The following is a 24,224-nucleotide window of genomic DNA, read 5'->3' on the forward strand; positions in this document are numbered from 1 at the left end:
CTATCATTTGGGCTCTCAAGCCTAGGCTAGTAAAACGCGAATTCGTGTGGCATAATAAAACAATCCGTTTGGTGTAAATACATTAAAGAACTGCGAGCATCTGCGTCAAGGGGCTATTCTTGGCATTGCAACAACAGGGATTATTGTACCTCATCAAATATTTATGACCACGCCAGCCTATCACAGAGCCCCGAAGTGCACCACTCAAAAGAAACATAATTAACACAGTTTGGCCCAAATTATAGCCTGTTGTGTCAGTTACAAATAAACCCTCTAGTCTAGTGAGTCTTGTATTGCAAACCAGACAGCTTGACAAACTGAACACCATTAAAATACATTACAATTCGTGCTTTCCCTTCTGTCCGTCCATTGGTGTAACCCCCATGTAAACTAAATACAATTAGGTTAGTCAAACTGTCAACAAAACCATTTCAGTATTCCAATCAAACTGATTTTGATATAGGCTACGGTGGCAACCGTTTTGTTTGGTTTCCCCTCACCACGCCCAGAAACAATGTAAACAGTGCCACCTTGTGGTAAAGATTCCTCCTCACCACATAATGACCACTTAGTTCATTCTCATAAGTAAACTGGACATGAGTTACTTCTGTACTTGGTGTACTTTTTCCCTCTACACTAGTCTACACCATTTTCTTTGCCCCAAACAGATCTACAAGCTCTCAACAAGCTTATAGATCTGCTATTTCCACCCAAATTGGGGTGCTAGGTGCATGGCCTTTCATAAATAGTAGTTCCCAATGATGTTTATAAGACATAACGCACAAGTCAACTATCCACCTGTTTCTGCGAAAATTTACTGTAGAATTATGTGTGGGACGGGACACATCCGGAGAACAGCAGACATACAAGCTCACGTCGCGTAGCAGATGCAACCGTTGTGAGCTTGTAGATCACTCTCGGCTGCGACGCCGGAACTGCCGCACAACCTCTGCGCAATGCATGATGGGACGTTGGAAACTTGTGGATACAGTGTTAAATATTGGTTTATTTACATTTATACAAATGGCAGCAAGGATAAACAGCATAACATAAATAACAGGTGCATGTCTTTCCAGAATCAACTCGTATTTTACATTGAATTTCACAACAAAGAACTACATTCAAATGAGGCATTGAATACATGCAGGAGTGGTAGGATCATAATGTAGATCAAATATACACAACAGTTCATGTGCCCCAGTGAACCTGGAAACTTGAACCAAATACAGAGCAAACTCCCAAAGGCAACATACTGTGGGGGTGACATTGCAGAGTAGACAAACCTGTGGAGGGTGACCAGCAAAAACTCAATGTCTCTCTTGGTCTTTGGTTACTTTTGCTTTTTTAACAAGGAAAAAAAAGCATATCTCTAACAAGCCGTTGTCTCTATAATTCAATTTGAGATGAATTTAGGAATCAAATAAAATGAGACGCGAAAGACACCACGTGTCAACTAGTGTGAACCGATCGTTGGCATCCCCAGCAAAATTATGTGATGCCTGTGTAATCCCCCCCACCCCAATATATCTCCTACAGAGTCAAATCCAGCGTTCATTTAAGAGTGTAGAAATGGAACCAAATTATGTTATCCCATAAGAGTTTGGCAATTGGTACCGTCAACAGCCTGACGGTCGATGTAAGGATTGATGTAAGGATAGCGTTAAGGGATGCATTTAAATATTCGAGCCATTATCGGATAACCGACTAATCAAAACCATTTATATAGTGCCGATTTTAAAATCACCTTCTAAATCCGAACTACGTTTTTTTTTTATAATGCAGTAACTGTGATTGCAGTAACTGTGACTTTTTTTAAACAGTGCATTGTTACCTGAAATAATAGGTCTACCAACGCACATATTAGTTCAAACAACTTAAAATGTAAAGATGTAACATTTATTGTTACAGAAGAATTTCCCTACTTGTATTTGTTCTACACAGGAAGAGCATTTTGAAGCTTCCCCAGAAAACACTGAATCCATAGCCTTCAAGAATCATCACAAGGATTTTTCAGCTTCACATTCAAACAATTATTATAAAATCTAACAGCTAAAATATCTAGATTATTTTGCAGATACCGATTTGAACGATATTGCATTTTTAAGTAAATATCGTACTATATTGAAGTGATATGATGACTGATTAATCATGCATCCCCATGAGGTTCCATTTGTACACTATGAGTTAACCAATTAAGCCCCATTTCAAAAATAACAATTGGTGCATTGTGATTCGAGAATCGTGACACACTGAGCTTGTAGATCTGCTGTTTAAAGTTTCTTTTAAGCAAAAGGACACTTTGGCAGAGGTTTGGGTTGTGTGTAGTCACCTTGACATTATGGAACTAGTCCAATGGCAACAACATTACAGTATAACATCACAAAACTCAGTGCTGTGTTTGTTCAAAAGAACAAAGTAAACTTCCTGTTGATTTTACAGTTTGAAGATGCAGATCCGCAGATCTAGTCTCAAGTCTTCTTCCTTCCTTCTTCCACAGAAAATGTCTCAATGATCTTTTTATTGAGACAACAAATAGTACTGGGTTTTGTGAAGTCATATATTGTTAGAATCAGCCTTGTTTGCGTTCATGTGCTAAAAAGAGTGACTTTAAGAGCAGTTTTATTGTACAACAGAGACACTATTTCTTTTTGGATTATAACTTTTAGCCAACTGCACAACGGAGCATTACATCTCGCCAACAGGACTAACTACATCATGACAAGGGAACTACACACGGCCCCTACCAAAAGTGTCCGCGTGTATCAAAACAGCAACTTGGGTAAGGCCAGACCCACCCGCGGAAGTTTCCGTTTAGCTGAACCGGAGGTAGGGAGCGCTCCGGTGTGTTCACTTGGTCAGGGGGGCGAAGATTTACTATTCTGGCCCCCTGGTTTACAACTTCTAACGGCGCTGAGTGAGCTCAAGCGGACTTCGCAACGCTCAACACGGCGAATCACTCGATTTAGCTCGCTCTGAAGTGTCTCACGTCCGCTTGAGATGGCACGCCTCCGTCGTCTCCTCCAAAAACAAGCGCTCCTTTACCAAGTTGCGCTCCTTACCCAAGTTGCTGTTTTGATTCACACGCTTTAAATGAACAATCAGGATTTGACAGTGCATGAGCAGCGAGAGGCATGCGTGGCGGGAGAAGCGGACAGAGCATCGTCAGTCACCCCGTGTGGCTCAGTTGACGCGACAGGCTCGGATCATCAGCAGCTGCAGGAGGATGAAGAGCGGCGACACGATGAGGCCAAACCACAGGTGCGCGGCCTGCTCGCGCTCCGCCAGCTTCTGGCACAGCAGCACCTGAGGAAGATATTATAGTATATTATGGTATTATGATTGATTATATGTGACCTTATTTACAGTACATTATGTTGTCCGTCTTATGATATTCATATCTGTGCCTTATGATATTTGATAGCTTGTAAGAGCCTACATCAGTGTTTCTCATACTTTCACATTTCAAGGTCTCCCCTGAACTCTGACAGTGTACAAAATGGAACCAAATGTCAGGGTTCATTTGGTTCCATTCGTACACCGTCAGAGTTACAGACTTGTATGGGTCAATTTAGACCACCCTAAAGGAACATACTGAGTCACTAGAACCACTGGTTCTCAAATGTTTCACATGTCTCCAGACTCTTCACTAGGCCTGATTTCTATTGTTTTTGTAAAGCCTATCTTTTAGTTTTTATGGTTCAGCTCGTCCTTGAAGCAGCCACAGTATAACTACGTTGTCTGACTTGTGCCTCCTGGCAGAACTACTTTACCAATGACGTGTGTATTGTACTTCTCTCCATGATATCATGTACATAAAGCATAACCATCGCCACCTAATTGCCTCATTAATTACTAATTGATCCGAATTCCACGACACACGCACCTCGCACACCAGCTTGAGGCCGAGCACCGTCAGCACCCAGAGCAGCCGCAGCACCGCCAGCCGCTTGTCGTTCTCCTGGTACAGCCGGATGGACACGATGGCCGTGAAGTAGGTGCTGAGGCCGTCGGCCGCGAACAGCGGCACGAACACCTGCCACCAGCTCAGCGCCGGCGCGAACATGTCCACCCGCAGGGCCACCAGCACGCTGAACACCAGCAGGGCTGTAAGGTGCAGGAAGAGCTCGAAGGTGGCGAAGCCCAGCCATTGGACGAGCTCCCTGAGGGAGAACAGCATGATGGGGGAATAGGAGGGGAGGGGTCCCTCAACCAGGTGATGAACTAACTAAGGCCTAGTCGTCACTCGCTGGCCAAAGTCAGGGGCTGCGGTGGCCACCTAAAGCGGGCAGTGGCCGCGGTGGTGAGCTGTGATGTTGTTGTTGCCTCAGTGGAAAATGCGACTGAGTAAACGGGGTCACATCCTTGAATCCTCTGCTCTCCCAAGGGTGTGTGTGTGTGTTGTTGGAGAAAAAGAGGCGACAGCCAACCAGGAGGGGAGAGCGGAACCGGAACTCCTCCAAGGCCGTGGTGACACAAACTCGAAGAAGGCCTGAGTCACAGCAGGCAACCTTCAGCCTAGTATGAGAGCAAAACAAACAGCATTCAGATACAAAATAAAACAGGACAAAACAGCATCCTACACAGAAGTACCCTGGGTGTTATTTTAACCACTGGAGTGTACAAATGGAGCCTACTGGCCCATGGGTCAGTATTCTGTAACCCCTGAAAGTGTACAAATTAAACCAAATAGCATTTGGTTGCATTTCTACACTGTCTGTTGGGGTTGAAATTAATGGTCAGGAATCAGGATTTTACATTGTGTACAATAGCTGTCTCATCATCATACGATGCTCACATACAATTTACAAATAACAACACATTATTGATAAGGAACAGCACCTAGCCTAGTATTTTAGCAGCATATATTTTACCTTGTCAAATGTTGGACGTTATTTGTTCCATCTAGCTGGTGTAAATGAGGGCAGCTACTGAAGCTAGCAACATTAGCTGGCTTCTGCTATTATTTTCCTCGTCGTCTTCTTCTTCTTTTAGTGTTTTGCTATTAGGTGCATACCGCCACCTACTGTACCGGAATCAAAGCAAATGCAGGGATACTACTACAACCTTTAAATGCCTGAATGTTCAACTTATTTCAAGCTATGATTTCAATAAGTGGTTAAAAGTGTAAAAAAAAAAAAAAAAAAACATAAAAAATTAAAGTCATACCAAAATTCTTTATCTAATCTAAGCAACAGTAATGGGCATACAAAATGCTCTCTCCAGACTCCTGTCACTGAAATAGATACTAAACATAAGTGTTAAATATATTCTGATTGTTGTTCACTAAATCATTGGTTCTCAAATGGGGTCCAGGCAGACCCCCAGGGGGCAGGGGTACTTGTGGGAGTTCCTGAGGGTCCCCAGCTAAAAGGGTCCCCAGCTAAAATTAAATTAACATTTATTTTACAATATAGCCTGGGGTCTCTAGAGATAGAAATGACATTAAATTAGGGTCTGTAGCCTAAATAATACATGTCTGGTCCTTTGAAATTAAAATGGTTGAGAATCACGTAAAAATCTTCTCTTTTGGGGGTCCCTGGCATATCTTTTAAAATGGGGGTCCGCGCGATAATAAGTGTCAATTTGGGGGTCCGGAACATTCACGTCCTGGACCTTGACATGAAAAAGGTTTGAAGAACCAATGCTCTGATAACAGTCCCCAAAACGAAAAGCAACCCGAAATGAATGCTATTGGCTGGAAGGGCCGCGGGGGCGGGTCTTCAGTCAGCAGAACCAATAGGAGACGGGAGGCATGCTGCTTCATTCATTCTACGGTATCCGAGTGGTCCAAGACACTAGTAGATCAAGATCAACCTCACTCCACTACAAGGAAACTCCAAGGTAGGATCAGACACTTTTAGTTCATTTCTTGTTTCAATTTGTATTTATTTTTGTATTCATGACATTTCATACATGGAGTTATTCACGCTGCGGACGTGTTGTAATACAAACAATATGAACCATGTACATTCTCGAACGTGTGTAATTATATAACTTGGCAGTGGCACACGAGAGAGTACTTTAGCTGTACTGTAGCTGCATGCGAGCATGCTGGCCTTGCCAAGTTCATAATGTTACGATTACGAATTTCCGAACATATAATTGTGGCGTGGTTCATTTGTTATAGCAGCAGTTTGCCACTGCCAGACTAGTGGTGTAACCTTGTCTGATCACTCTGATAAAGGTACAACGTTGCAATACCACAATGTAGAGATAGGCTAGTAAACATGGGTTGCAGTGACAAGTGCACATGCATTTGAATCAACATATTAAGAAATACCCAAATTAATGTACTCGATATGCAGTAAGGTCCAGTTCACACCGTTATGTTATTGGATTGTAATTACTAAGGTGTCCATGTTTTCATCACATAAATATTGTAACTGCTATTAAAAAGGTGAAGTTATTATCAGTTAATGTTTGTTTTATGTTAATAATCTGCATAATATGCAAACTGAAGGAGTAGAAGTAACTTTTAAGGTTTCAAATGAAATGGTTGTAGTAAAATGGTGTAAAAAGTACTGAAATGTAGTCGAGTAGAAACGGAACTTCTTCTGTTCTGTATAGTAAAAGTATCTAAGGTGTACTTCTTCAAACAGTAATTGAGTAAATGTATTTTCCATCTCTGCAGTTTGCGACACAGAAAGCCTTGGTTCTTGCACTGGCAGACATTTGTTTTCACAACCAACATCATGCATGCTTGATCAATTCAAGTCTGTGAGTGTAGTGTACACTCTGAGAGTCACAGGTCCACTGGAAGGGGGTCCATTTGGTCGCGTTTGGTACACTGTCTGAGGTTTTACTGTGTTGTTTTGTTCTCTTCCTCGGTCAGGACAGAGACATGCAGACAGCCCTGGAGTCAGTTCTTCACAGTGGATATTTCCACCCAACACTCCGGTGCTGGCAGACCGCAGCAACCACTTTGAGACCCGAGAACCTCATCTACCCAATCTTCATCACGTAAATATATATATATTGTATTAACCCATTAAAACCTGAGGCCGATTCTATAAATGCCTTCTAATAGATCAGTAGTTCTCAAACTTGAAGGACCCCCAAAATGATATGTATTTGGCCACTGAGGGTATAAATCCTACATCATTTATGGAATTAAAACTCTCAAAAGAACAGCTAAAGCCCCGTTTTCATAGAGCAAAACTTCTGGAAGTTTTTTCCAAAATTACGGCAATTTTGAAATTCACGCCATGTGAAAACGGCCACCTATTTTGTGTGCCGGAAGTTTTGGTGCCCCAAACGTGACGTGAAAATACCTAGTAATTTTCGCTGAAAGTACCGTGACAATACACATTTCCCTCCAGTGAAAACGCATGCCGCGAATTTGCCGTTTTTTTTACAACCAGGTGCATGAAAGGAGCCAGTTAACAGTTTAAAACATTGTATCTGGGATTGAAAACGACCTGAATGTAAAGGAATATATAGAAATAAAGTAGGTCTACAGCTTCACCTTGTATAGGGGATTAATTATTTAGGCTAGAATCGCATTGACAAACACAGCAGAAGTCTCTTTCTTTCTCTGGTCATCCAGAAGAAAAAAAAAACACAGCTAATAATCTACAAGCCCACAAGTGCAACACGTTGCATCATGCAGCGATCCTTTCTGAGCCTTATGTGTTTTTGCATGAAGAATATGTCTTGTAACTTGTTAAATCCATTTGAAGGGTTCAGGAACCGTTCAGGCCGGGTGAGAGAGAACTAGACCAGGTCACCTGGTCGTGCCAGACCCGCAATGAAAACTAGTATGGCACTGAACTAACACATGAACACACAGGATTTTATAGTCTCAGCAACAAAGCGTAGTGAGCTTGTAGATCGGCTGTTTTGACTAGTATGGCACTGAACTAACACATGAACACACAGGATTGTATAGGCTGAGCTGCTGGAAATGTTTGTGAGCTTGTAGATGGGCTGAGGAATTTATAGTGTCAGCAGCTCGTCAGCCAACTCAACTCAGCTGGTCCTGTACAGGTGACGGCACTCAAGGCAATCAGCCGAGCAAGGGAAGGGAGGGGCAGATGAGCAGGCACACTGAGGAAAAGAGGGACAGGCACACTGAGGAAAAGAGGGACCGACAGACCGACAGACCGACCGACAGACCGACCGACAAAGCCTTATGTAGGCCGACCCCCTGGGTCTGGCAAAAAGAAAGACAGAAGCGAAGACTCGAAGCACCCGTTACGGCTGCTCAACAAGCAGTGAGACTGTATGGCGTGTTGCCATGCCTGCTACTTATAAGCGACTATGGGCTTGATTTCCGTAAAGTTGCTTATATATAATTTGATAGTTTCTGGTTGCGTTTTATTTGTTGGTAAGCTTCTAGATCACTTTTCAAGTAGCTGATGCGGCGATGCGTTTAGTTTTAAAGTGCTCTTGTGGCCTAGATAATATCACTTTTTGGGCTTATTTTCGTACACCTGGTTGCTTATTTCTCTCGCAAAGTTGGCAACATTATCTGACTTTCGCCAGATGGTGGCAGCATTGCGTTGCATTGCTTTACCATCTGGGCTCGGTCCGCCAGCGTTGATAACACTCGTAAAGTCCCGGGCCGGACCAATCAGCGGCAGCTATGGGCGGGCTCTGGGCGGCTCTGAGCCAATAGAGTGACGTTGCCTGAGTGCATGACGTTGCCTGTCTGCAACGTCATGCAGACAGGCCAATATGAGTGGTTGGAGTTGGCACTCCCAGACTAGAAACGGCCACATCCAATCACCTGCTACAGAAATTCAAAAAATGGCCCGCCCCTTACATAGAGTCTGGCCGAGAGATCCCAGATGTAAGGCAGAGCGTTACGCACTGCTGCAACTATCTGGCGAAAGTCAGGTTACTGGCAACACGGACTTATACCGTGACAATGGTTTTAGTGAAAACGATGTATTTTATGGCTATGCCTGCATTTTTGCTCATGTGAAAACACCCAAAAAACAAAACTCCCGGCAAGTTGAAAATTATTATGCTAATTATTTTGCAGGAAAAATTCCGGAACTGTAGTGAAAACATGCCCTAATATAGAACACATTTATTTACAGCGCAGTAACAGTCACACACACATATACGTACATCCAACCTACACCAAAGACAGACAAGAAGACAAGACTGACCTGCCCTCCTGTGACTCTCAGTTCATATTGGATAAGCAAAAACAATAACACATTCTTCTCTATAGAGCGTGTTAATGCCAAGAACATTATCTCTTTCACACAGCAATAAAACAAAGGGGGCGCTGACTGGCAGTGGCATCCTATGCACTCTCTACCTCTCCTCTCTCATCCTAGCTTGTCTCAGGGTCATGTTCTGAAATCTACAACTGGTGTTTGATCCAAGTTCTCAGGACTCACATCAATTTGTGATTAATTTAGTGTTTAATGTTATTTCTCATAAGTGAGCCCCAAAGCCAAGGGGGTGGGTGTCACCATTTTAGGCAAATGCCTTGTGAAATCAGTAATCAGTACTCGTCTTCTAGATGACTTGAATGACAAGACTAATCTGATTATTTCTATTGTGAAAGAGCTATATCGCAACGAGCATGATATAAGATGTTTATAAAATACAATATGCTAGTATAAGCTATGTATGGTTTCAAAGAAACACAGTGGTCAGCATTATCAGATCTGGAGCAACGATGGAGTGATTTCAAAATTGCACTTACAAGTTTACAACAGCAAAGTTAACAACTCAAATAATGTTCAAACATGTACTGTACGTCTTCAGCATGAGATGACGACAGGGCATGACTTTTTCTTCGGTCAGTCTTTCAGGAGTGGGCAAGAGCTCAACTTGGGTGTGCTGTAGCAAACCCTGCCTTAATGGTGGCTCGGTTTTACTAGCACCATATATTCAATTCAATTTCAATTCAAAGGGCTTTATTGGCATGAGAAAACATACGTTTACATTGCCAAAGCAGAAGTGTACACAGTATAATACAATCAATCAATATAATACAATCAAAATGAAATATGTACAATTTGAAGGGGTGGAACGTTTTTTTGTATATGGAGATTACTCGATGTGTACTGTACACCATGATCGGTAGTCTTTAAGATGGTTGTGTTCCATTTGATATCCTTCTCCTATCACAGCAGCTCAAAATCTTGCTGCCGAGTTTATATACTGTGTTGACTTGATATACTGGTTCCATGTCAACACATTGATATGCAGAGTTGGCCGCTTGTGTAGCTTGGTAAAAGGTGCAAATGGGGCAGCCAGTGTATCTATTGTTGTTGGAGGTGTTTTTCCTGCTCAGACTGCCAGAAATGAAAAGCTGATTCTCCGCTTTTAGATGAAAAAGCCCATAGACCCACAGAGCACAGACACTGGGGGGCAGATGATGACCCCCCATCAGACAGTCTTACTTACTTAATGCACACTACAGGGATTAGGAATAAAGTACTGGAAAACAAAGAACATTAGATAGGTACTGTATACTTGCTTGGCCCTCTGCACTCGTCTTTGCTTTGCTTACATTTTAGGCAGTTAGTTGGTGCTATTATCCAGAGTGACTTCCTGTATTTAGGCCTAGGATTATTGAATGTTTTAACCAGTGAAAAATAGCAGATATACAAGCTCACAGCGCGGCACCGAGTGCCATGCTGCGAGCTTGTAGATCTGCTATTTTTGGAAAAAGTCGTGAAAATGTGTGCAAATCTTTGAATATGTGTATTTTCAAAGCGAACATTTGTAACTCAAATTTTGCTTCTGGGGGGGTCACTGGAACGAAATATTTTGAGATGGGGGTCCGTGGCCAAATACATATCATTTTGGGGGTCCTTCACATGAAAAAGTTTGAGAACCACTGACATAGTAGTCTCTCAAGATTAAGAACAGACTAACTGAGCTCCAGTTAAGTGAAAAGTACCTTTTCTTTGACGATGGCTGGCCAGATTGCTGACATAGAAACATAGGTTTTTCAAAAAAAACCTTAGAAGGATTCAAAAGACACTTATAGAATCGGGTCAAAATTCTAATTTTCACGATTTTTCAAAAATAGCAGATCTACTAGCTCGCAGCTGTGAGCTTGTATATCTGCTATTTTTCAATAGTTAAAGCATAAAATAATGATACACAATACTGTGTACCCGTTCTAAATGAGTTAATGCTAACATTACGTATTGGTGACACATGGAGCTAATGGCATAGATAGCAAACACCAGAGCCCACTTCCCATGTACCCCCAAAGCCCAATAAATCACATTTATGGTGTAAGAATTATAGACAAGAGCTAAGAGGAGGGAAAACATGTTGATTTGATCGTTGTTTCTTTTCATATTCTCCCCTACAGAGACAGCGAAGATGCAGTCGAGCAAATTGCCAGCCTACCAGGAATAGCTAGGTAAGGAACGCTGTGTGTGTTTGTGTGTGTGTGTGTGTGTGTGTGTGTGTGTGTGTGTGTGTGTGTGTGTACATGATTCATATTATATTTTGTTTACCTTTTAACATTGTATGAACATTTGTATAATATTATTGAATGCACAAAAAAAGAGAGAAACTGACGAATTGCTTGGACTGCCCTGTTTGCTGTTGAGCGATTACATGTCGAGGTATTGCAATTAACCACTTGTACCCTAGTCTCGCGTAGCCAGACAACTATTCCACAATCTCCGAATGCTATATAGAGTCTGGAACGGCAGCTCCCGAACGGCGAGTATCGGAAGTAGCCAGTGCTGCACTGAACTGTAGTCCCATTGGAAACATAACAGAAACACAATAGCTAAGCTCAGACAAAGTCATTCGAGCGGCCTATTCTTGTTATGGGTGTATAGTTTAAGAAAACGTTTGAAAACATCATGGAGGTAACACCAATAACACCAGAGAAAGACGAAATAACGCCCCCAGAAATATTGAAAGGAGACTTGACGCTTCCAGTAGGACATGTTATTGCTACTGCACCAAGGGAGCGGTTGCGTCACATCCGCTTTATCTCGCACTCATCGTTTCTATTTCCGTTTGCCAGACTGTATGCTGGGAGCATTTGCCCAAATCGCGGAGGCAACAGTCTGGCCTCACGAGACTACTTGAACCCCAACATCCGTATTGTGGGGAAAGCTTTCCCAGGAAATAGCAGATCGACAAGCGTGTCGTAAGGTTCTCGGTCGGCTATTTTCAGCAAAAGCTTTCCCCACAATAACAGAAAATACACTAGCATGGAGCCCTGAGCTGTGGATCAAGAGTGTCTCCTAAATGCGTAAATTGTTAACAGTTGGCTCTGTACTTGAGTCTGCTCTTGTTGCCTTCTACACTCAATCTCACAAGGTGCTGTGAGCTTGTAGATTGGCTATTTTGGATAATGTTCCTCCCAGAATATATATGGATGCTGGTGGTTCAATGCTGACTGATGATGTGGGGGAGACGCAGAACCCAGGCCAAGGCCACTCCTCAGATAAATGCAGTGAGGTTAGGGTGGGCCTGTGTCCAACCACCACTGTAGCTGGAGCCAGATAAGAAGATAGAAGATAGTTGGCTAACTGTTGCTCTGAATACAAGCACACATTCATATCGTGAACATTCATGCAGCGTGCTCTAAGTTCAGTCCTATAGAACAGTCGTTCTCAACCTTTTCAGGACGCGACCCCCAAAATAATCATATTTTAACTGACCCTGACGAGCACTAAGAGTTGAGGCATTACATTTTGTTAAAGACGGTTATATTGTGAAAATAGCCGATCTACATGTTCACAACGCCTCGCATTGCAAGGCATTGTGAGTATGTAGATCGGCTATTTTCACAATGTCCGCCTCTAATATTTCACAAATTGGCCAATGTTTAATTTGTCATTTTAGAGGTATTAAAAAGTCCTTAAATTGTCACTTTAGAAATATGCATAAACCCTCTATACACTTTCTGTTGGTCTTTTTACTGGTGAGTGAGAAAACAATGTTTCACGTTATGTATCATCTGGGGACCCCCCCGGGGTCCCGACCCACAGGTTGAGAACCATTGCTTTATAGAAGCAGTGCAGCGCAGAAAACATATTGTGCCATGTTGTTACAGGCTAGGCTGCTGTCAATATTTGAATGAATGTGATTTCTTAAACCTTGATTAAATGTAAAGATGATAATTGTACGCCTTGGTGTACAGCATTTATTGCTGTTCTGAATAACCATTTTCCCTGTTCATAGATATGGGGTGAACAAGCTTGAGGGAATGCTGCGCCCTCTTGTGGAGAATGGCTTGAAGTGCGTGTTGATTTTTGGCGTTCCTGCAAAAGTGGCAAAGGTGGGTGATCTGTGGGTGCTTTTGCTTTTGGCCTGTTTGACATGTTGTTTGTTTTCATGACACAGTGTGTTATTTGATTTCCCTTCATTGCTCACATGTACTGTATGCATATTGCATTGCATATTAATTACATTTGGTAATACATTGAAGGATGATAAGAATCATTTTCATCATCCTGTCAGAATTCCTCCAGCTACTGAACAAAAACAGAAGATGACAAATTAAAGGAAAAACCAACAGGTTTTGTCTTACAGCTTCAGTGCAGTGAGTGCACCTCTGCGTATATTTTAGTGTCTGGAATGATGGAATACATTCTAATATTCTAACAAAATGTTCTCGCTTAGTGTTGTTTTGACAATGACAGCAGAGAGTGCCGTCCTAAATCTCCCAAGGTGTTCAATTGGGTTGAGATCAGGTGACATTTGTCATACTAATCAAACCATTCAGTACAACTAGTCCTTGCCCGTTGTGGTGCGTACTGAGGTGAAAGTATCACCTCGTAGGACAGGATTTAAGTCTGACATATTAGTGATGTAAGTCATCTTGTGTGGACATAACTCACAATTCTTCCCACACGGTCCGTCAGGACGAGAGGGGCTCTGGTGCAGACACTGACGACACCCCTGCAGTCCTGGCCGTGAAGAAGATCAGAGCCCTGTTCCCTGACCTCCTGGTGGCTTGTGACCTCTGTCTCTGTCCGTATACGTCACATGGACACTGTGGTCAGTGCTATCTCAATGAACAACTCCTCTCTATCGATTATAAAACTTGCCACAAAAAGTTCGGAAATCTAACTTTGGTCAATTATATCTCCCCTTTAATAAACCCAAATGGTATTGTGTTTTTTTATATCATTTTTATCGTTGATTTGTCACCTTTACAACGAAGTACAGCTTGTAAGCATCGGGCATTCGAGGCATGAGCTACACAGCCAAACGTGTGGGTAGCGCCGACCAGAATTTTGCCAAAATGGCTTGCAATATACTGTTCTGCTGGCATTTACTCTCGTTTTGGGCTTCCCTGACACAGCTTAACATTAACAAAGTGTAAAAATTGCCAATATGTGTTGTTATTGTGTGCTGTGAGAGAGTGCAATCATTCGATGTCCCAAGTAACAAAGGTGAACACCAAAAGAACAGTATTGCAGGCCTGCCAGGCCATTTTGACCATTTTTGGAGGGGCGCTACCCACACGTTTGGCTCTGTTGCTCATTCCACGAATGCCAGATCCTTACAAGCTGTACATCATTGTAAAGGTGACAAATCAACGATAACAATGATATCAAACACAATACCATTTGGCACAATTAAAGGGGGGATATAATGGACCGAATGTTGGCAAATTTTGGGTAGGCGCTACCCACACGTTTGGCTGTCTAGCTCATGCTTCGAATGTCCGATGCTTACAAGCTGTACCTCGTTGTAAAGGTGACAAATCAACAATAAAAATGATATAAAACACAATACCATTTGGGTTTAAAGGGGAGATATAATCGACCAAAGTTAGATTTCCGAACTTTTTGTGGCAGGTTTATATAGCAGTGTTGATATTTTGGCAGGCTTTGATGGCGTCGTATGGCCTGATTTAAACATGGTTGCATGCTGAAAATAGCCGATCTACAAGCTGCGACGCGCTGTGAGCTTGTAGATCGGCTATTTTCAGAGCGTAACGCCCGAGCACGACCAAACATAAAATGACCTGTCTTTTTGTTCTGCTGCATCTCTTCTCCACTAGTCCCTCCCTAACATTTTAGTCTAGTTTTTATTTGTTGACGAAATTGACAATATCTTATTTAGCCTTTATTTAGTTCTTAATTTAATATTTAGTTTACGTCTGTGAAAAAGGGTAGTCGACAAACATTTTTTAGTCTACAATATCAACACTGACATATAGATCACCTCTACAATCACCCATTAAATATGTTGTTGTGAATTGACACATCGTGGTGACAATGCTCTTAATCATGTTCCAGGCATTTTACGAGAGGATGGTACACTTGACAATGATGCCAGCTGTCTACGCCTGGCAGAAGTGGCAGTGGCGTATGCCCGGGCTGGTAAGTTTTATTTTTTCATAAGCATGTATTGTTATCAAAACTAACTACTCTTAACCATCTCCCCATTATGATTATTTTCAGTAACATAATGCTATAATAAAGATATGAAATAAAACGTAAAGGGAAATGTGCCGATATACAATCATGAAGTTGTAAGATGACAGTTTTCCATGGGTTCTGCGTGGTCTGGTGGTATTTCCACAAGCGAGCTCTCGAGACGGGAACACAATGGAAAGAGTCACATTCTCATCACATTAGAACGATAGGATTCCCATGACCTGAGGCTGATTCCACAAAAGCCTTCTAAATTCTAAACCAAGCTTTCCGAGAAAGCTTGTTTTTTGGGGCTTTTATGCAGGCGCCCCTATTTTTAAATCATGTTGCTACATTATATATATATCGTTGTAGTTGGGTGGGGTATGTCCAAAACGTCTGTTCCTTAATTATATATATTTTAAACGCTTTAACATAGTGAAAATAGCTGGATATTGGTTATATATTTTACAGATGTATTGTGTCCAGGGCAGGAATTTCATGGAGGCCATGGCTGTTGTTGCCCCTCTGTTTGGCCTTGTGCCCCTCAAACCAATGGCATGACCTGAGGCCACAGTGGCTTCTCTTTCTTGTCAATATGTTGCAGTATAGTTTATTAGCACATCATATAAAACATGTAACATTACATATACATGGGAACAAAATACAGTGCAAGGAAAGGATGAAGCCATCAGGCTTATTTGACACCTGTGTCTCTTTCTTGTCATGTACAATCCAGTGTCTTTTGTTGGCCTGTGACATGTGAATCAGTTTTGTAAAATGGCAGATCTACAAGCTCACAACGTGGTGCTTTTACATGCATGTAAAAGCCAGCCATGGCCTTCATGGCCTCCATGAAATTCCTGCCCTGATTGTGTCACTACTCTCTAGGCTGCCACATCATTGCTCCCTCTGATATGATGGATGGGAGAGTCAGAGCCATCAAACAAGCACTGATGTCCAACGAGTTGGGCAACAAGGTAAACAAAACAGAGGGCCTCTTCACTGTGATGCGTTTAGGAAAATACCAACAGTAAAATAAAGGAAATTATCATATTTTAAGTCTATTGTCACTGTTTAAAGGGGGTGAAACACTAGTCCAAATTCATTTGTATTTGTTTTTCCATTTCTGGTTAGAAATGACAGTAGATTATTAAATATCATAGTCCGTGATGTAAGCAAGACAGGTGCAGCTTGTGAGAATAGTGTGCTAGATTAGCTGTAGCTGCGTTGCTTATTGGCCTGCCATGTTTTTTACACTGCCATGTAGTTTTAACCTGAACTGGAAGTCAAACCATGCCTCTTTAATTAAAACATTTGTCCCCTAGGTGTCAGTGTTGAGCTATAGTGCGAAGTTTGCTTCCTGCTACTATGGTCCCTTCAGGTATGTACTGTGCTTTAAATAAGGCAGAGGTTGGACAAAATTGTATTATTTAGTTTTTCAACTGATTCTGACAGGAAATTAGGTCTACTAGCCAGGATAAAAAAATCTACCATGATCTGCTCACTGCAAATACCCACAGTGGCCAAATCAAGTTGGGCTCCCATCGACTTTCTATACAGGAGGAAAATAGAAATACCCAGAAAAAAATCTGCTTTAAGTAGGATGTGAGGGGTCTAACTTAGCCTGATACTTCAGTCCGCAAATCACCACCCCCTGTTGGTGGGTGGTTTGTGTGAGATGTCTGGCGCTCGCAGTCAGGCAAGGTCTAACTAGGGGTTTGTCATGATGCTGAATCCATTGCAAGCATTTGTTTTGCACAAAAAACATTAATTGGCCCCAGAAAACGCCCACAACCTGGGCGTTTTCTGTCAACTCATCACTTTTCATCGCTAAACCATCATGTTCTGGGGCCATTTTTAACCCAAGGAATGTTTCTTGTGCAAAACAAATGCTTGCAATGGATTCAGCATCATGACAAACCCCTAGTTAGACCCCTCACATCCTACTTAAAGCAGCCTTCTTTTCTGGGTATTTTCCTCCTATATATATCGATGGGAGCCCAACTTGATTTGGCCACTGTGGGTATTTGCAGTGAGCAGATCATGGTAGATTTTTTATCCTGGCTAGTAGACCTAATTTCCTAACAGAATCAGTTGAAAAACTAAATAATACAATTTTGTCGAACCTGAGTGTATTTTTTCCCTATATTTACTAGACTACAGTGGTTCTCAACCTGTCTGTGGGTCGGGAGGACTCGGGACCCCAAATTATTTTGAGGAGGTCCCCAGATGATGAACTTAATGAGCAATGTTGTTGCGAGACGTTGTGAGCATGTAGATCTGCTATTTCCACAATAGAACCGTGTTATACAAAATGTAATGCATTGTGTGTTTCTGTATTATAGAGATGCTGCACAGTCCAAGCCTGCGTTTGGAGACAGACGCTGCTATCAGCTGCCTCCTGGTGCAAGAGGCCTGGCCCTACGAGCCGTGGTGAGTGAGTGTATGGCTCAGGGCTGAGGTAACGATATTGCATTTGGGTTCTGAGAGTATTTGGAAAGACGTTGATTTAAATTTGTATTCTTCAGATCAGAAATGTACTTTAAAGGGATAGTTCACTCCCAAGATTACTTATTTTTGATTACTCATCCCATGGAGACTTCCGGCCGCACAAATGCATTTGTGTCTCACTGTCTCCATCCGGAATCAATGGGGGCACATTTATTATAGTCAAATAAAATTATTATCTTAGGAATGTGACAGAAACCATTTTTTCTTTTTCTTTTTTCTTTAACTCAAGTCCGGTGAGTAATCGATTGAAAAAATGTCATTTTGGGGGTGAACTACTCCTTTAAAAAAATCAGGAAAATACTGTGTAAAATGTGTTTATTAGGCGCAGGTGATTTCTCCATCATGCGCATGATCAGCAATGTGTGTGTGCTTTTAACTCTATGCCATCAGGAGCGAGATGTTAAGGAGGGAGCTGACATGCTGATGGTGAAGCCAGGACTCCCCTATCTGGACATCCTGAGAGAAGTGAAGGACAAGGTCAGTGGCTGACTAGCAGTGTTGATTTTGTCGACTACATTTTTTCACTGACGAAAACTAGATCAAAACTAAACTGTGATGACTAAAACTAAGACTAAATATATTGTCAATTTTGTCAACAAAATAAAAACTAAAACTAGACGAAAACGTAGGGAGGGACTAGTGGAGAAGAGAGTCATTTTATGTTTGGTTGCTCTCAGGTGTTGCGTGCTGAAAATAGCTGCGACGCGTTGTGAGCTTGTAGATCGGCTATATCAGCACGAAACCAAGTGTAAAATAAGTAATTACATCTCAGTGGGGTTCAAATATAATTATTTTCCCTCGCTGTTGTGTTTAGCACCCTACTCACCCCTGTTCCCTCTCTATTGTGTTCAGCACCCTACTCACCCCCTGTTCCCTCTCTGTTGTGTACAGCACCCTACTCACCCCCTGGCGGTGTACAACGTGTCCGGGGAGTTTGCCATGCTGTGGCACGGCGCCCAGGCCGGAGCGTTTGACCTGCAGGCGGCTGTAATGGAGGCAATGACCGCCTTCCGCAGAGCAGGTGAGAGGAGAGGCCACGGGATGTCAGCTGTACATTCATTCATTGAGAGGCTGTTTGAATGGCCACAACATTATTCCAATCCAGTGTTTCTCAAATGTTTTGACATTATACAAAAGGGGCTTGTAACAGTATACAAATATATACAAATGGAACCAAATGATTTGGTTCCATTTGTATACTGTTACAAGCCCCTTTTCCACTATGAGGCGGAACCAGAACTTTCCAGGACCTGAACCTATTTTTTTTCCGGTTCTTGTTTTGTTTCCATAGCGCAGCCCGGTTTCAGACAAGGTTCTGGGAACCTTTTTTTAGGTCCTGCTCTTGATGTAGTACTAAACTTGAGTTCTGGGAACCTGCTGCTCTTTACTGGGACCTTCCCGGTTAGGTCTGGTTATATGGTACCGGAACATCACAGGTTCTTTAAAGTTCTTGGTTCTGGAAAGTTCTGGTTCTAGTTCTGGTTCGGCCCTGTAGTGGAAAAGGGGCTTAAGAGTTACAGACTTGCAGAGGTCAATTTAGACCCCCGTAAAGGAACCCACAGAGTCCCTGCAATCCACTTTGAGAACCAATGCTCTAATCACTCTATTCATTACTCACTCTCTAACATAATGAAATAAAGCATATTTATTATAATCAAAACGAAAGAACTACATAAAGAAGTAATAACACTAAGTTTACATCACTTCATGCAGCAAAACGTAGCCTACTCAGGCATTTTAGGAAATAATGAACACAGGGTATCCAATTGCATTCAAGCCCTCTTCAAGGCATACGTTGATGCATCACTTATGTCTCAACATAATAACATGTTGATTTTCAATATAACAATATTTTAAATAAATTGTTTCATATACATGGCCACGATAATCACTGAAAAGTACTACTAAATGTTTTTTTCTGGTTAAAAAGAAACCAAACAAAAGCTCAGTGTAAATGTTCCTTGTTCCAGGTGCTGACATCATCATCACCTACTACACACCTCAACTACTCACCTGGCTGAAACAGTAGACCACGTCCATGCAATGGAGAAACACTGGACCAGGAAACACTATACATTTTTTATCCCCTTAATGTATGTATATTAATCAATAACTTGTTTCAACAATCTTGGTACAACATTGGTTAGAGTCATTGACGGATTTATACCAAGTACGTTTTGTTTGGGGCCAAATTAGACGTTTTACCCGCATGATAACGTTTCCTTTTGGCTTTCCTTCATTGCTTTCCTCTAACATTGGGAGAGGCAGTCAGGACAGGTTCACGTAATGCCTTAATTTGACGTCAATCAAGACCGTTCATTTGTCGCTCCTACATGCAGGTACAAGCAGCGAGATGTTAGTGTGGCATGTTCTGTGAGAATGTGCTAACAACAGAAATACAGTATACACCAGGGGTTTTCAAAGTGGGTGACAGGGCACCCTAGGGTGCCGTGACGGCAGTCCAGGGGTGCTGCGAGATAATGTTATTTTCAGTCAGTTCTAACCAAAATGGCTATTGTCTCAACGTTTTCCTCGCAACATAATCACTAAAATATCGTCACTGTCAGGCAGAAACCTTGTATCTCCAAGTTTCAAATGTGTATGTCTTTTGGTAAAGCATCATACAAGACCGTCGCGCAAAACTAGTGAAAACAGCCGATCAGAGGCGATCTTCTGTTTTCACTAGTTCAGTACATTTGTTAGATAAATACAAAACAAACGATCTCGGACATACCGTACAAGGTTTCCACCCGACAACGACGATATGCTATACATATAAGGTGCTGGGAGTGAAAATTATAATGTAGGGGTGCCTCAGATTAAAACAATATTTATGGGTTGCCCTGAGACAAAGTTTGGGAATCCCTGGTGTACACGATAACAATATTTAGTTTTATTTCACTACAATCTTGTGTTTCAGCACAGTCTTGCTGAACATGCCACATGTACCTATATGAGTGAGTGATTAATAACGCTGTTGATTCTCTTGATTGAAGTCAAATAAATGAAGGCAGTCTGCCTCTGTCCTGACTGCCAATATTAGAGGAAATGGCCAAATACTTTTGCTCAGCTAATTAACCAGAACCAATAGTAAGAGGGGTAAAAAAAACAGTCAATCTATCCTGTATAGAATGTAAAATTTATGTTTTCTTTACCATACAGTATGTTATGTTACGTGGGTTCCTGTTTGTGTCTTGTTCTTTGAAGTATTTACATGCTTACTATTTAAGTACTTGTGTTTGGAGCCAAATGAACCATTTCTATGGCAGATACAACCCTGCCAAATTGAAAATAAAAATATTGATGAGTAAAAAAGGTCTTTATTTGGTTTCACTTAAAACAACAATGAATCTGTTTCACTGATTGTGTTATTGAACTAGAAAATATGCAATTGGAAATTGCAAGTGTGGTTGCCGTGACTATATTCTGCAGCAAGCTAACTGTCATGTGAAGCTCAACCAATTTCCAATTGCATCTGGTTTCCATCATTTCCAATGGCAGCGGAAAGGTGGTTTATCCAGTGAAAATAAAGTTTATTATCTTTAGTTTTATTAGTTTTGGTGTTCATGGAATTTATATTTTATGATTAAGGTTAATGGTATTTGCCAAATTATGCAATATATGAATTGTATGATATTTGTTTTTCTTTCTCTCTTATCCACAAAATTCATATGTATTCAGGAATATTTAAAGAGATTATTTACCAAATGGTAGATTGATAGAATGTCTCAATTGTATGGCACAAATCATGCTTAAGACTAACACACACATTAGGCCTATACAGATTTGCACAGGGCACATACCCATTACCCAGTGCCCAGTTCTTAAACGACTGCTTTGCAAAAGTGCCGAGTAGCTAAACGGCTGCAGCCTGCGGGAAGGCTGCAGACTCGGGTCTGCAGACCCCATCGTGCAGGTTGCAGTCATAGGCTACTCTGTCATACTTGAAAATTGTGGACTCTGTGAAACTCTGTGGACCACATTTACGTCGGGGGCGGCCGCCGCTCCACTCCCATCCGACTTTGGGGCCTCGCCTCGGCCTGGGATGGCCGAGTGGCCCATGTCGCGGACCACCTCCGGGGACCCCTGGGAGTATCGCGGAGCTCCGGGGACCCCCTGGCGGCGGCGCGCCGCCTCGATCCTGTGTAGCCAAAAAAAAGACACCACTATAACAGACTTCCCGCAGACTGCAGCGGTTACTACTTGGAAGTGCCCAGTTCACCTGTATCCTTGACTACAGCCATGGAGGCGCGACCATCCTTTCGACCTATGGGATCCAATTCAAAGTAGGGTGACCAGATCCAAATAGTTCATTTGAGGGACAGAAGTACCGCTTGTGTGGGACAATGTGGGACGGGCAGGCGATGGGGTTATAGCAACTTATTACTTAAGTTGATATTACATTCCTTGATGTCATAGGCTATAATAATCAACCATAGCCAACCGTATCCTTGACTACAGCCATGGAGGCGCGACCATCCTTTCGACCTATGGGATTTGGTAGAGCATCGCAGCGGAAGTGGATTCCTGGGGTCACTTAATATTCCCCATTCATTTTCGCCATAGACTTTTACAAAAATATTTATAACAATTATTTTAAGCCTCCAACCAAGCCATCCAGGATGGAGGTGAATCATGACCATATAACCTTTTTTCTATGAAAAGAACATTTTGAAAATCGCTAAACAAAGGGTAGTTATTAAATGTAGTATATCAAATAATGTAATATTAAAATATGTTTTCACATAGGATCAAAGGTTATATGATCATGATTCACCTCCATCCTGGATGGCTTGGTTCGAGGCTTAACATAATTGTTAAAAATATATTTGTAAAAGTCTATGGCGAAAATGAATGGGGAATATTAAGTGACCCCAGGTATCCACTTCCGCTGCGACGCTCTATTACCCAATTCCCAATTGGTCGAGGGGGGATGGGAACCCGCGACGGAGCGTTGTGTATGGGATTAGATTCATGCCAATAGTCCAAACCTTGAAAGTAGTATTTCAAGACTGTAAAATGTTTTTGAATCTCTGAAAAAAAAGATTGAATCTCTGAAAAATATTTTTGAGTCTCTGAAAAATGATTTCGAAACTCTGTACAATGTCTTGGCAGAATTTCTTCAGAGATACAACACATTTTCTCAGAGATTCAAATCGGTTTTCAGAGTTTCGCCAACACATTTTCAGAGTGTCAACTTCATCAGAAACACAGTTTCAGAATATGCATTTTGGCACTTTTCTCCCTCTGTGTTTCATGTTTGAAACCTTGTAAACTCCTAAGGTTTCAAAACCTTGAGAGTTATTTTCAATCTCTGAAAATATTTTTTGCAAGACTGAAAAATGATTTAGAAACTGAAAAAATGTGTTGTATCTCTGAAGAAATTCTTCCAAGACATTGTGCAGTGTTTCACTTTTTTTTTTTTCAGGTATTATTTTCTGAGATCTTATTTTTACAGATTCAAATAATTTTTTTTCGGTTTCAGATTATTATTATTTTTTTGTGCTTCTTACTTTTTCAGTTTCAACATGAAAAGTTTCAAGTCTCAAGTTTCAAGGTCCAGTTCTGGCAGTGTTTATGGCAACCATGCAGGGTTGCCATGTTTGCTCTTACTTTTTCAGTTTCAACTTGAAAAGTTTCAGAGTCTCAAATCTCAAAGTGCACTTCTGGCAGTGTTGGCATGGCAACCAGCTAGGGTTGCCATGTTTGCTAGAAGTGAGTTCTCTGGGCTTTCCTATCCATAAGTTTAGCTAAATCCATCACCAGTCCCTGTCCCTATGGAAGAGATATACATGTTCTATAGATCTATGGCAGGGCTACTCAACTTGAGATGGCTCAGGGGCCACTCAGCAAAATACCAAAAGTCCAAAGGGCCGCAAGCTAAAAATGACGGTCCTATTTTGGACGTTTACATTGATTTTGTAACACACTTCATGACAAGTCTAATAATTAAGGAAACGCACAGAAAACAGACACATTTCCATTTATATAAGCCAGGCCAAACCTCATTGAACCAAAAGATTGTCATGGATGGAATGATGAAATTGATGACATTTGAAATTTTTATCAAATTAGGCTTTATTCACAAAATGTTAAGTGAAATTGAACAGATCTGGTTCAATCTTTTTGTAACCCCCCCTGTGTCTGGGTATGCAAGGCTAGTGAACTTTGGCAATGTAAAGGTATTTGGCATGAGTCATGCCACTAACACTCCTTTTCATTAATAGGACAATTTTAAATAAATAAACGTTTATACTTATTATTCAATCACTCAAACCGCAGCATACCTATTCTTGGGGGACATTTACCAAAAATAGCCGATCTACAAGCTCACCACAAGATGCATTGTGAGCTTGTAGATCGGCTATTTTTGGTGAAGAGTTATTGTATGGA

At 41.6% G+C, this 24,224-nt stretch overlaps 2 protein-coding genes across 2 annotated transcripts; one reads left to right on the forward strand and one right to left on the reverse strand.

Annotated features, from left to right (window-relative positions):
• Window positions 1–3,174: 3,174 nt before the first annotated feature.
• tmem203 (transmembrane protein 203) lies at window positions 3,175–4,969 on the reverse strand. Its single transcript, XM_080743023.1, has 3 exons — window positions 4,872–4,969; window positions 3,884–4,515; window positions 3,175–3,303 (listed from the first exon to the last, which is right to left on the reverse strand). Exons 2-3 carry the CDS (start codon window positions 4,175–4,177, stop codon window positions 3,181–3,183), a joined length of 417 nt encoding a protein of 138 aa, XP_080599149.1. The 5' UTR covers window positions 4,178–4,515; window positions 4,872–4,969; the 3' UTR covers window positions 3,175–3,180.
• An 810-nt stretch (window positions 4,970–5,779) lies between these two features.
• Window positions 5,780–21,080, forward strand: alad (aminolevulinate dehydratase). The gene is made up of 12 exons (XM_080742994.1): window positions 5,780–5,841; window positions 6,833–6,960; window positions 11,294–11,344; window positions 13,132–13,228; window positions 13,815–13,950; window positions 15,201–15,284; window positions 16,209–16,297; window positions 16,646–16,701; window positions 17,666–17,753; window positions 18,222–18,308; window positions 18,723–18,852; window positions 19,802–21,080. The coding sequence occupies exons 2-12, from the start codon at window positions 6,842–6,844 to the stop codon at window positions 19,858–19,860; spliced, it is 996 nt and encodes a 331-aa protein (XP_080599120.1). The 5' UTR covers window positions 5,780–5,841; window positions 6,833–6,841; the 3' UTR covers window positions 19,861–21,080.
• Window positions 21,081–24,224: the final 3,144 nt, after the last annotated feature.

The sequence above is a fragment of the Nannobrachium achirus genome (genome assembly GCF_963921795.1).
Source record: "Nannobrachium achirus genome assembly, chromosome: 15".
Classification (NCBI taxonomy): Eukaryota; Metazoa; Chordata; class Actinopteri; order Myctophiformes; family Myctophidae; genus Nannobrachium; species Nannobrachium achirus.

Coding starts and splice junctions, on each gene's coding strand:
- tmem203 (XM_080743023.1), bottom strand. CDS start 4,177: ATGCTGTTCTCCCTCAGGGAGCTCGTCCAATGGCTGGGCTTCGCCACC. Junction 3,304..3,883: donor GCCTCAAGCTGGTGTGCGAG/GTGCGTGTGTCG, acceptor TATCTTCCTCAG/GTGCTGCTGTGCCAGAAGCT.
- alad (XM_080742994.1), top strand. CDS start 6,842: ATGCAGACAGCCCTGGAGTCAGTTCTTCACAGTGGATATTTCCACCCA. Junction 13,951..15,200: donor TACGTCACATGGACACTGTG/GTCAGTGCTATC, acceptor ATCATGTTCCAG/GCATTTTACGAGAGGATGGT. Junction 18,853..19,801: donor GACCGCCTTCCGCAGAGCAG/GTGAGAGGAGAG, acceptor TCCTTGTTCCAG/GTGCTGACATCATCATCACC.